Source organism: Neophocaena asiaeorientalis, unplaced genomic scaffold (genome assembly GCF_003031525.2).
Source record: "Neophocaena asiaeorientalis asiaeorientalis breed wild unplaced genomic scaffold, Neophocaena_asiaeorientalis_V1.1 scaffold477, whole genome shotgun sequence".
Classification (NCBI taxonomy): domain Eukaryota; kingdom Metazoa; phylum Chordata; class Mammalia; order Artiodactyla; family Phocoenidae; genus Neophocaena; species Neophocaena asiaeorientalis.
In genome coordinates this window covers 2,112,901-2,127,248 of record NW_020172630.1, presented here as the reverse complement: position 1 = coordinate 2,127,248, position 14,348 = coordinate 2,112,901, and the positions used below count along the sequence as shown (strand labels likewise).

General features: G+C 37.9%; 1 protein-coding gene across 1 annotated transcript in view; it reads right to left on the bottom strand.

Annotated features, from left to right (window-relative positions):
• Nucleotides 1-13,937, bottom strand: part of USH2A (usherin) — a gene marked incomplete at its 3' end in the record, with an annotated part of 720,880 nt that extends 706,943 nt beyond the window's left edge. The window contains exons 1-2 of the mRNA XM_024739202.1: nucleotides 13,453-13,937; nucleotides 9,728-9,893 (exon numbers count right to left, since the gene is read on the bottom strand). Of these exons, the coding sequence (XP_024594970.1) occupies nucleotides 9,728-9,893; nucleotides 13,453-13,937 (651 nt within the window). The remainder of the gene's footprint in view (nucleotides 1-9,727; nucleotides 9,894-13,452) is intronic.
• Nucleotides 13,938-14,348: the final 411 nt, after the last annotated feature.

The following is a 14,348-nucleotide window of genomic DNA, read 5'->3' as shown; positions in this document are numbered from 1 at the left end:
TCCAAGTTTAGTGCTCCCTAGTTTTCAAAATTTCTTGGGTCTCACTTCTCTTTAATATTTATAAAAGCCTCTTCCCACAAACTTTGACATGTTCTGTCTGAGACTGCTACAGGTATTTTAAGGGATTAAATAATAATGGTCACCATTTGTCCCAATGTGTATTCCCACAGAATTCATCTTATTTCCAGTTTACTGCTACCTCTCATTCAACCCAAACATTGAACCCCACTCTTTTATATAAATTCCCTAAGGTACCAAGCCCCTCAAAATAGCTACCTGTAATCGATTTTGGCCAAATAACTACAATGACACAGTGGATTTGCATCCCAGAAAACAACAAACTTAACATTACATATTGTACATCCATAATCTAAACTTTCTCGGTCAACCCCACTACAGTGAAACTGGCATGAGCTGAGTCTCCTCTTCCAGCCCTTCGTCTCTGGCTCTCCTCTCCTCCCCGACCCCCAATTGGAATGCTTTATGTCCTTTCCCTGCCCTTTCCTTTTTCCTTTCTTTCTTTTCTCCCTAGATTGAGAACCATGAACACAAATCATAAACAAGAGAATCCAACTAGTTTTCTACTTCTAGAATATACAATGTTTTTCAGGGATTATCTCATGTAGTCTTTAGAAAGCAGAATGACTGCTTTTCCCGATATGAACACTTACAAAAAATATATATTGACATACATACACACATAATTATATATATATTATATATATATATCATTTTTTCTCTGCTGTAATTAAATAATTGGAAGATTAACAAATCTATTAAAGCCTTTCCATTCTTGGAAAAGATTTTATAATTTGTTTTATTTTAACTGTTCTTTCTTTGGCTTAGAGATATCTAAACTGGTATCTTGAACATATGCTCTTATTATGCATCCAGAACAATATAGCTGCTTGGAATATTTTTGAACGTCGCATTTGAGAGAGAGAAATACCAAGGGAAAATATATGGGAAAAGAAAACTATTCAAGGCCATGTTTAAAGAAAGTCATATTCTCTCTTCCATTACCAAGCGATACATACCATAGGCCAAATTCTGCCCTAGGTTATATGAGCGCTCTTCTTTTTGACTTTAGTGGGAATTGTTCATGTATAACTGAAGGCTTCAGTTAGCCCCATGGACACAAAAATGCCTACCCTCAAAAGAAGCAAAAATGATCTGTCTTATTTGGCTTTTAGATGAAAGTGATATAATATAAATGACAATTCCATTAGATAATATAGGTTTTAAAAAGCACTACCATCAAGTTTTAACCATTACGAATTTGAGAGAATTACCATAGTGGCATTGGCAAGACCAGAGATTGTTGAAACAAATAAGACGACGTTGGAAAATACTTTTCTTTTTATCATAATTTTCAATTTTAGTAGTGTATGGAATAACTGTGCAATATTTGTATATATTTTCCTTTTGTATATATTGTACATTTTCTAGCTATTGGCTGAGAATCAACCATTTTCTAGCAGAAAATAATTGCTAAGTTTTTCAATTATCGGTTTCTAAGTTTAAATGTTAATTTATCCATAGCTTGCTTTAGATTTTGATTAGAGGTTTTTTCCAGAGGAAAGATCTTACTGAACTTAAATTTTTGCCATGAAATATTAGACTGATAACATTCAGACTTGTAAAGGGTAAACACTACAATGAGAGGTGTGTTCATCTTTTTGCATACATCAGCTAGACAAACCTTTTCTTTTGGTGTGTGTGTGTGTATATATATATATATATGTATATATATATAGTGTATATACTAATGGAGAATAATAGTTATGAAATAGATTGGATTAGGAGCAGGTGAAAAAACCTGGGTTGTCTGTCAGAGGGAGAAACAAAAACAAAAGACTTCATAGCTCTATGTAAAACTCTAAGCCACTTTTTCCAGCCTTTTTCATTTAACACATGATATATTTCTTTCTAAGAAACTCAGACTCCCTGAGGCTTACCAACATCTTTTGCTATTTTCATCTTCCAGGCATTGTTCACCTATTCCTGGTATGTAGAATTTCTTCCTTCCTCCTCTTCTCCACCTTAAAAGCCTATTTTTCCTTCAATAGATAACTCAGATCCTACCTTCTTTATGCATCTTTCCTGACATACCTGAATTGGAATGAGTCATTTCCTGTCTTAAATTCTGATTATTTTATTTTGTTATACACTTTGTAATCCATCAAGGTAGGAAGGAGAACAAGAAATAATACTTGGGCCCCACCCCAGACCAATGAAGACACAATGGAGTGTGGGCATCTGAGTATTTTTGAAAGCTTCTCAATGATGCTAATGATCTTTAGAGTTGAGAATTATTGCTCTGAGCTGTAGTCTAGCTTGTAAGTACTAAATATCAAAATTCTGACTCTCTTCCAGTACTTCTCCTTGGGCAAATGAAACCATTAGTCATACAATCACCCAAGCCAGAAATCTGGGATTTATCATCTCCCTTTACCTTAACCTCTACTTCCCTTCCATCAACAAGCCCTTTGATTTTAATTCCTAAATAGCTTTCAAAGCTGACCACTTCTCTGTGTATCTGCTATTGCCATCATGGTTCAAGGTATCTCACTTGGGCTCTAAGAGTAACCTAACAACACTTTTTTCTTGTCCTCACGCAAACTGTTCTCCTTCAGTGCAACCAACATGGTCCTTCTGAAAAGATAATCTGCTCGGGCCATACATTTTCCTTACTTCCCCCCACTTCCTCCCTCATCCCCTGTTCCCTGCATAAAGCATCTCAGTAGAGTTCTCTTGAAAACACTTTAACACGGCCAACAGTGATCTTTAAAACATAGCATCTTCCAATGGCTCTGGCTACATTTCACACGCTGCTCCACTCCACCTCCACTGGCCTTTCAGTGTCTCATATGCAACGAAGTCCCTTTTACAAAAGGGCATCTGCAGTATTTGCTATGCACGGATGAAATGTTCTCTACTCTGGTCACCTAGTTCAATCCTGTATGTTCTTTTGAATATATACTGTTATCAGTTAAATTCCATCCCCGCACAAAAGACAGACTGAAGTCCTAACCCCCCATGTCTGTGACTATGACCTTATTTGGAAACAGAGTCTTCGTGGATACAATCAAGTTAAGGTGAAGTCATACTGATTAGTTGGATCCTAACCCAGTATAACTGGTGTCCTTACAGAAAGTGGAGACACTCACACACACACACACACACACACACACACACAGGGGAGGAGATGGCCATGTGATATCGGAGGCAGAGATGAGCCTGATGCATCTAAAAACTCAGGATTTCTGGCAAACACCGGAAGCTAGAAGAAGCAAGTGAGGCTACTCCTCTAGAAGTTGTAGAAAGAGCATGGTCTTGCAGATACCTTAATTTCAGACTTCTGGCCTCCAGAACTGGGAGAGAATACATTGTTGTTATTTTAAGCTACTCAGCTGGTGATTTTTTAGGGCAGGCCTAGCAAACTAATACTCGTGTCTAACACAATTTCTTCAAAGTAAGCTTTCCTTGACTTCAGAGATTTGATCAAATTGGCCTTCAGATGATCCCACAGAACATATCACAGTTATAATTCGGTTTTCCTTGGTCTGATTGTCTGTCTTTTCCTTCCAATAGACTGTAAGCTCCATTACAGCAGACTATAAAGTACTTTATCAGACATTATTTTCTTTACGTGTCATTTACAGTAGAAGCTAAATAGGCTGGGTTTATCTTTGTTCCCAATTGTCACAGGTATCTATCATTTCAAGGAGCTACATAATTTTCCTAGGGTTGTACAAATTTTAAGTAAAATATCAAGAATTAAACATTGCCTTTTGGCTAAATATTATAGTTTAAAGTCTCATGCAAAAATGTGCAGAGAATAATTTTTATGTTTTTACTTGGAGGGTTTTACCTTTCTCCATAATCAAGTGGGAAGAATTCCCCCTTATTTTTAAGGTATCCTTGCAAAAGGCTTGGTTCTGTATGCCATGGATCAGGTGATCAGGGTGGGTTAAGTGGATTATTCTTTCTTTAATCCACTATAGTCTTTCCTGACTGTCATAAACCAAAAAGATACTGAGAACTGTATATAAAATTATATTCTGTTATGTATTTAAGGCACCTGTATCCCTGAGAGATATAACTGTAAACTATATTGATTTGAATTATTTGTACAAATCATGTAAATATGTGAAGCATTACAAATATGTACAAATGTATGAAAATTCATTTATATTTTATTTACTTTACAAATATGTCTTGTTTCAGTTCTTGGTTTTTGTCAGGGGGAGTTCAGAGAACTTTGATAATTAACTACTTCTTCTGTCTTCACAGTGACCTAGGTTCACAGCAATTTATTATTTTTTTAGGTAAAGGTCAGAGAAAATTGAGACTGTAAATTCCGGCAGATAATTTAACCTCTCTAAGGCTCCTTTTTTAATCCAGTTCACCTAGTCAGTGCTCAATAATCACAGCTATTATTATCATCACTTTCAGCTGATTATTCTGAAAAGCTTTGTTAAATTCTATTGATCTTTACTTCATTTTGAATAACAAACTATTCCCCTAACTTGGGTGATATTCAGTCGGCTAGCTACAAACAGAAGGCTTTCATATACATGTAAATAGTTACAGTTTAAAGCAATGAAAATTATGAAAGGAACGATATGGATTGATATTCTCTTGTGGTGGGAGTCGAGGTGGTGCCCCCAGGAGAATCCCAGTTCACAGAGCTTCCTGAAATGAATGAGGAAGCTTCCATAAGGCTGCAAGGACGTTTTATGTGCCCTCAATCAATAGAGACAAGGCAATACCTTTATAAAGTGTGCACATGGGCATACACTCCAGAGATTCACTGAGAGAGTTGGTTTATCTATTCTAACAAATGTTGGTTAAATTGCATTTTCTTTTTCTCCAGAACCATCAATAGTTTCCCTTTTTCAGACTGAATACATAAATCAAAGAACATTTTTCATGAACAAACTATGATTGTGAAACTCCTATTCTTCGTCTGTTGATCCCTAAAACTTTATTTACCCATGCATTTTTTCCCTTCACTGTATCAGATTAGAACTGCTCTTTTTCACTTTATTGTAGCTAGGACCATCTGTGGCTCTTGACTTGTCAGTGTATCGAGGAGCCCTCAAAAGAGCATAGATGATGTGAAAAACCCCACCGCTAAACTATTTCTTGCGTCCATACTTGCAGTATTTCATCAGCTTCTAATTATAGTACATAATTATTTTAGCATAATTACTAATGGGTTACTATACTAATGATTCTTTGATGCCATTTGTCCTATAAAATGTGTAGAACTACTTAAGGGAAAACAGTTTTCAGAGTTTCATAAAACTCTGAGGTTTTACTTTTAAATGATGTGCAACTAAATGTCAATATACTTCCAAGTTGTACTACCCACAAGCCCTAACAAACTGCTGAAGTAAAATCCTTTTACATATTTTCAAAACTTTTTTAAAAAAAAAGAAAATCCGAAGAGGTCTCTTAAAATAACTATAACATGTGCTGATTCAATATGAAAACTAAGCTTTAAAAAAAATCTGCTAATGTTATCAGTGTTCCCCACTCGATAATAAAAAGTCTGAATTGATTTTTTTCCAGTTTTAGTACAAAATATATGACATAACGAATTTCAGCTTGATATAATTTGAAATAGCCAATATATTAAACTCCAAAGTGAAATTTAAATTGGCAATCATGTCAGGTTCAAGTCCCTGAATGAATATTAATTTAAAAACTAATCATTTTCCAACAGGTTGAAGCTTCGAAATGCTAGTTCTTGAATAAAAGCTGTTAGATCCATTACTGTAACATCAGGCATTTTTTGTTTAGGAAACTAGACCTCCAACATTTGGTATGTCTGGCTCTTCCTAGCATCTTTTTTTTTTTGCCCAGGGAGTTAATTATTTAAAACTCATTTCTTTTTCTGGATTTGGTAAATTAGAATTCTGATTTTACTGATGGAAAGCTGATACTCAGTGAACTGTCTGAGGTAAGGTGTAAGGTCAGATCGGTTAATTAATTTTATGTCACTGTGACTTTCTAAGTTAAATTCTGAGCCAACTCCATGAGTAAAGATGTTTTATTTTTATATATACACACGCACATACCACGTAAATTCATTGATTGTGGCCATATTGGAGGATGAGTAAAAATATATGCATACACTACAGACTTGCAATTTTAAACTTGACTAAGCCAGATTATCAAGTGTGTGTTCTAGCCTATGCCCAGCATTATGAAGTCCCTAACCTCAAAATCAAACAGAATTTGGATGCACTATATTATAAGGCAGCAGAGAATAAGTTACATTTCATATTAAAATATGTTCTTTGCAGTTAAATAGTGAAAGAGTTACAAGCTGCATCTGTCAATATCTTGGCTATGAAATCTACCAAAAACATGTTTGTGTAAATACCAGATAGCAGGGGGAAGCAGAAAAAAGCACAAACCCGATCGTCATTTCAGGACGAAGCTCTGTCACTTACCATCTCTGTCTAGACAACCCTACACAACTTAGAAGCTTTCCATACTTTCAAAGTCACTTACTTTTTAACGTAGAATTCCAGGAAGTCTGGTTTTGTTCATCTAGTCCTATCCTCTTAAACATAAGTAAGAAAACTGAGTCAAGTGTATTCGTTAAAACTACTGAGTAGCATTACCTGAGTCAGATTTCTCTACACCTCATCTCTTATCCTTCCCACTGCTTTTTGTATTAACTTCCAAGGAATGAGCACATTCTTTATTAAACATCTATGAGTTATTATAAATATTGTAATATCTCAAATGTATTCAGACTTGTTTCCAGTTTAAAGGAACCCTACGCAGAACTCCAATTTAAATAATTGCTCTTTAGTTTTTATTTGAATGAATCCAGGTCTCCATAATGCTGGGTACCCCCAAATCTATCAATAAATGCCAGACGAATAAATAAGCGATCTGCACGGCTTTTCTAATGATTTAGGACTGTTTCATTCTGTAGTTTTAACGTAAAATGTAGAATTGGGGGGGGGAACTTATGTAAAAGTAAATAAGTAAAAGAAGACCACAAATTGGATAGGACAAATTTTCTCTTGATAGTCGGTTATGAAATAAAGCAGTCTCATTAAATCATAAGTACTTTAACTGTTTCTTGAAAGAAGGGGAAGATTTAAAGATTTATAAAGAAATGTCGCCTAGACTAGGAAGTGACTCACGTTTGACATGTATTGAAATGATAATGTTGATTCCAATAGGCACGCTAAGAGCATCTGACTCCCAGGGGAGTAATTCAGTCATGGTTACCTCTCCACATTTGGAATTTTAAACTTTCTTTGTAAAGCTTTTAATGTACTACTGCCTGCCAAAACATGGCACATTTTCACGGATAAGGCAAAATAAAGGCAAGTAAAAAGCATTTTTTTCATCAGCGTTGATATAAAAATATGCGACAAATATAGCTATTCAACATCGTTTCAAGATTCCATTTCTTCAGTCTTCAGTGTTTTTTTGTGGTTTTTTTGGCCACATGGCGGCACGCGGGATCTTAGTTCCCCAACAAGGGCTCAAACCTGCGTCCCCTGCAGTGGAAGCGCAGAGTCTTAACCGCTGGACCCCCAGGGAAGCCCCTCTGCAGTGCTTTCTATTTCCATTTTTTATATGTCATAACACAATTCTGTTGGTCTGGTCAGTGGGTGGAATGGACAAGATATAGAACAAATTAGTCCCCTATCTGCTAACTACTGAACAAATGAGAGGCAAGCATGACACACTGAATCCATCATATGCTATAGATGTCAGACGTGACCTATCTTTTTGTAGGTCCTTTCAACCCTGGTGGCATGGAAACCTCTGCGTCCTGACAATCAAATTTTCTAAACTCATAACCTAATGAAAAGCAGAGTGGGGAGGGGGAAGGGTAAGCTGTGACAAAGTGAGAGAGAGACATAGACATATATACACTACCAAACGTAAGGTAGATAGCTAATGGGAAGCAGCCGCATAGCACAGGGAGATCAGCTCGGTGCCTTGTGACCACCTGGAGGGGTGGGATAGGGAGGGTGGGAGGGAGGGAGGAGGACGCAAGAGGGAACATATGTATATGTATAACTGATTCACTTTGTTATAAAGCAGAAACTAACACACCATTGTAAAGCAATTATACTCCAATAAAGATGTAAAAAAAAAAGAAAAGCAGAGTAGGTAAGTCTAACATGATGAGTGAATATCACTGTGCCAATACCATCCTATGGAAATCAGTCATTGCTAATTCTCTGCATTTCTATTGTAAATGTTCTTCCTAAGTCTTTTAATGCATTGCAGTGCACATACATGGCAGAATTTCATACTACCAGGCCAAACAAAGGTATGTTTCAAGTGTATTTACATCCTCAATAACGGCAGCTATGCTGAAAGAGACTTTAAAATCCAAATAACAATTTTCAAGACCTTCTAAGTGAGATAGGCTGGAACCTGGGACCCTTTGCTGCAGTGTTTACCCCTGGACAAATGTTTCCTGGAGCAACAAAATATAAAGAAAGAAACTATAAGGGACTAAAAATAACTGCATGCATGTCCAGTTGGGGCAAATTATGGACAAGATACAAAAAGACAAAAAAAAACAACTGCCACTTCTGAAGAACCAGAGCAAAAGCAGGGTACCGCACATGTCCCTAGCACACAGCACCGCCAAAGGGGTGGGCAGAACACCTAAGCCACCACTCTGGCCCAACCCCTGGACACACCCCTACCCTACCCCATATAAGGAATCAGCTCCACCCCCTTCAGGGAGCGAGCAAGGGAATCTGTTACTTGCTTTTGCTCCCCGCTGCTGCAGCAGGGGCCCCAGTAAATCCTTGCCTGAATCTCTCGTCTGGCCTCTTATCAATTTCTATTGATTAAGGAGGCCAAGAACCCTGGTAAGTAACGTAAGGAAGTCTACCTGCTTCAGGGTGAGGGAAAAAATGTGAGAAATCAAAGATTATTTTCATAAAGTGCATGAGGGTACAAATGTCCTCTAGGGCAAACGGGGTTGGCGTGGACCACATCTGAGCACACCTATGAGAGCATATACTGAGAACTACAGCACACAGTACCTCTGGTATAAAAGGCAAGGGTGACTTAAGCTGCACTGGACCATTCCAGAGCCCTAAAGAAACCAAAGAATAAACTGTCTCCATTCCTGACAACCATAAAATACCAACCATCTCACAGTTACCTCAGTCTTTAGCAGCTTCTAAGGCGAATACAAACTGTGGTTGACAACTGAAGTGATAATATAACACCTTTTGAGTGTCTGATGCGTGAAGTTCATTAGTTCTGAGGTCAACATTTTAACACAACAGCCGAATTGCATTCATATCATCAGATGCCATCCACCAAAAACCGCTGTAAAAACCAGGCAGGGGTCTTAATACTGCCAAGACTAGTAAAATTAGAACTAGACTGCAAAAGAGCCCTTCCACATTTCTGAACAAAATAAAATACACCAAGCAAATAAAACAAACATTTCCTGAGGATATTACCCCAAATGGGATCGTCCTAACCTTCTGTGGGCATTTTCACAGTAATTTTGAGGGGGAAATTCTGGTATATCAAGAGATACACCATTAGGTCACTTAAATATTGTTTTTCTTTAGTTGCCATTTACACATAGTTGAAATCTAAAAGGTAGTGCTTCACATCTGATGGGAAGACGCCATTTAAAGGAAAGAAAGGAAGATGGATCCCTGTGTTTAAACAAATGTTAAATATTTTTTATTTTACTCACCTGCACACTGAGATGAATCCATTTCTTCACAAGAATTCTCCCCAGTGTCATTACTTTTATTGGAGGCTGCAAACCATTTACTGTGCGGTAATAAAACAGGGTCTCTTTCTCAGATATTGTAAGTTTGAACGCAATCTGCCCATCCGCTGTCTTCTCTATAACACACCTTGGGAAGCAACCAGAAAAGAGAAAAAGGGTCAGCCTGCAACCAAATGAGAGGCTAAACCATCATCCAGTGATGGTGATGTAACTGACCCCAAACTCCACTCAAAGTGTCACAATGAATGAGTACCTGAATGTTATCAAATTCAGGGCAAGCTTTCTCTCAATTAAGAAGCCCTTTTATTTCAATAAAAAATAGAATTCTTATTTACAATATATTCCCCCAGGACCTCCACTCCCTTTATTGGAGATGCATGATGGGAGCTAAAGTGGTCGAATCATCCTGCAAAACCAACATGTAGCCTATTGGCTCATTAGCTCCTCTGCTATTTCTTTTATAGGAAGCGGCACAATACACCACATCTGGCTTGGGTATTGAGTCACCAGCGCAAATCTTTTTTCTTTTTTTTTTTTAATGTAAAGAGAGGTTAGTGTCCATAGAAGGCTCTAAACCGCTAACCCTGAGGTCAGAATCGCTCTATTTAATTCTCATGATGAAATGGAGAATGGACAACTATAGCCTTTACTTCGCTCATCATCAACGAGCCAGAAGCCAAAGCCAGTGTCTGTAGCTCGTCATGACCACACGGCCCAACTGAGGCACTGAGATCATGGTAACGATCCTGGAGGAAAGGTCATCCAATCTTCTAAGAGTACAGTGAAATGTTTTGATAAAATAGAAGAATTTTCAGAAAAATTTTAGGTCTGTGTAGGGCCAGTTATCAAATTATTTTGTTTTAATCACTTCTATTCTGATCACAATGGCACTCTTTTCCCATCCCTTTAAACAGACATTTTTATTTTTTATGTCTTCTAATTTCTCTATTGATTTATGTTTAATATATTTTATTTTATACTAATTATATCATTGCATGTGCCTAGCCACTCTGTACCCACTGAGCAGAAACAGATATGAACTTAAGCAACCCTTTCCTATTACATTTCAACCTAGCAACTCAACTTTTTAGCAGATGAGAGAAGAGCCCCCTGAGTAGATTACTCCTCCAAATCTGCTATTTAAAGAGAAATATCATGGACAGTAGCCATCAACATCCCCCCCAAATAACTAGCTATTAAAGATACTCATCAGCCTGCATCTCACAGACAAGAACTCAAGAAGGCGGTACATCCCAGGAAGGAGAATTTTATCAAGTCCTAGAGGAGTCTGGGTTCCTTTCTTCACCTGGTTGCCTCCTACTCAGCATCTCCAGGATAATGCCTGATCCTAGAATCCTCCCTGCTCAAGGTTCATAAGGGGCCTTCCCTTGAGCTCACTTATCGTGCTGCCTTGGTAACAACACCCATCCATCCGTCTTCCCATTCGATCATGAGTTTTCTGACAATAGCACCATAGCCTGGTTTATAGTAGAGCCTCAAAAAAATGAGTCAGTGATCTGAGTAGGAAGAATCAAAGAGGCAAAGGTAAGACTGGGCAAACCAAGAATTCTTGCTAAAAGTGTTTTTAAAACTTTCCTTAAAGGGCACATTTTTTCACAAATCATTCCTTCTCACTTGCATTTATTCTTTTTGAGAATTGAGAGGTAATATGACCGGAGAACACTTACCAGTCACTATTTCACTGTCACTTTTTTACTCTATCTGTACATATATTTGGTGATAAAGTTATGAGGCCAAATATATATATTTTATATAAGGCAAATAGGTTTAGTTGACATACAGATTTTATATAAAGTGGAAATATGATTTTATGGAAATTCTATTGTGATTGTTTTTAACCCTTTGGTAGGTGAATATTTCTAAGTCACTGGAATGAAAGAATTTCTCTCTATTCCCTGTCTCTAGGTCTTAAACAATCTAAGAAGAGTTTGCCTCTGTTCATCTCTCTTGAGTTAAATCTACAAGTTAGAATTTGACCATTACTCAAGGATGTATTTGCCACATGCAGGCTTATTTCCCCAAGCTTACTGAAAATGCATTTCTTAATATGTTATTGATTATCTTCCTTGCTATTTTGTTTGCTTGTAAACATACTAGCTTGGGTAGATAATGAATGTGAGAGGAAGGCAGGTAGCAAAATATTTAGGAACTGGATTTATCTTGCTCCTGAATAAACAATAATTGGATAATCCATGTTTTGTTTGTTTTACTTATCTAGTACAAACACCCTGAAATTCCCCCAATTCCCACAGGTATTTCAGTTTTGAGAATGGAAACGACCTTGATGCATGGAACTCTCAAAACCATATACCATGTGCTACTGCCTCTATAAATACTCCTGTCTTATTTATACAAAATGATACCAATGGATGAATTTGGTAGAGACATATCCCTTGTAAAAAGCTTGGAAAAAAATATTTCATCCTAGCCATATTTGTCAAGAGACAATTTTTTAAAACTCTTTGCACGTTAGTTACATAAACTAAGTAGGTTGGATTTACTGACATTTCCAACAGTAAGAAAACAGGGTTTTCTTTCAGGGCACATACAGAAATAGGGGTAACGGTTTGTGATGGTTTTCACTCCAAATAAAACAAAATGAAAATATGCCAACTTTCACTTGGCACATTAAAACTAAACACCAAAGATATTTAAGTCATATTTGCTTATGAAATTATAAGACTCTTCTGGTTTGTTTCATGAGTTTTTAGATATTTGGCCAACATCCTCATACAAAGAAAACTTCACAAGGAGAAGAGGCAAAAGCCCTACAGGAAGATGAAAGATGAGCAAAACATGCCTCAAAACTGTCCTACTCGTTCCAGTTTCCAGATTGTTTCTAAACACTTAGGGGAAACATTAGATACCAGCTTCAAAACTATTACAGAATGAAAATCAGGTGATTACAGAAAATAACCAAAAATGTTAAGGAAGCCCCCCTCCGAACTCACTGAAGGCATTTCTACTGGGATGAATGGCATGAATGCTTTTGAGAATCTTTTATGCTTTTCTGTATATTTCCTAACAGATGAGAACGCCAGGAAGCGAAGGGCCAAAAGCGACCTCTTTTCAGAGATAGGGTGTCATTCATTTATTCAACTCATTATTGAGAATCTTCCAAGATGAGTTAAACATCTCTTCCTGGGAAAATAAGGATGCAGACAACACAGTCCTGAGCCCTCAGAGAACTACATGCCGAATGAAAATTGTATACTCTAGTTAAGAGCAAGTTGTTTATACAAACCTGGACCAAAACTTTGAAAATATCCATTATTTGTATTACTAGTCCCCATGACTTAAAACTCACACTGAGCCTGGTTGAGCCTCTGAAAACTAAGACCAAAAGTTTAGCTAAACTGCTGGGAAAAAACAAAAAAAAAACAACAAAGAGCCAGGTGTAAATATGTCTGCCTGCCATGAAATTATTTTAACACACTCTTCTTTGAGGGTTTAGTTCATCCATGGAAAGGAGAAAAATACTTCGAATTGAGGAAAAATTATTTGGAATATCAAGTTGACCAGGAGAGCCTAATACAGGAGTAGGTCTTCAGTGGCATCAATTCCAAAGTGCCTTCATTTCTAGGTTGGAATTCAAGTTGCAATACCCTTGACTCTTACTGATTTTGCAGGACCCTAGGAAAGCTTACACTCCCTCTGCTACTTACATTACACCTTCTTGCTCCGGTTTCAACCACACAGCTAGAGTAAATGACGCCGCCAACCTGGCAGCAGGAGGAGAGGCAAAGCAACTCTGGTGATTTCCAAAAATGAAACTTGCAGAAGGGCCGTGGGCATCGGGACTCAGATCACGCCGGTCTACGGTGATGCAGCCCCTGAGGCCTGCTGAGAAGAGGTCAGTGTAGGTGGGGGGCGACGATCGGTAAGGACAATCTTGAATGCAGAACCGCTGGGGACAGACCCGAAGGCCTTCAGCTGCGGCAGAGCTCTGACAGAAGGTGCTTCGGGCTGGGAGTCCACACGTCGCTTGGGTTGGCACCACCGAAACCTTCTTGAAAGCTGCCACGTTCTCCAGCCTTGGGAAAAGGCCCTGCGAGTCAGCCCACGATATGGAAGCAAAATAAGTAAAGAGCCATGTTTTAGGGGTGGGAAACAAGAAGCCGAAGCCCAAAGAAAGTGCCAGGCAATTCATGTTTACACAAAAGCATTCTCCTTCCAATCAAGCATTCCTAAATAAATAATCAGGCCAACGGCGCTGGCCAGCGACTCTTTAACACGGCGTGCTTTAAATAACATTGAGATAAATCCATTTTCGGCAAACCGCAGACGGCTTTTCACACTGGGGTAACACGGGAGGCCTCCTTAGTGATGGCGAAGACATGAGTAGCAGCTGGTGTCTGGGAATCAAAAGCAGAGAGTCAAGGAAGAGCTGTTACTGTTACATCTTTAAAACTTTCCGTGCATTCTAAGCAGGGGGATTCCGAGTCCCCAGGAAACATTATTAAACTTCTTAAAAACATTTTGAAGTACACTCTCTAGAGTGAAACACTCATTCTTTTGGTAACTCTCTTCATCGGGCAAATCAAGCACTCGAAAAGCCCAC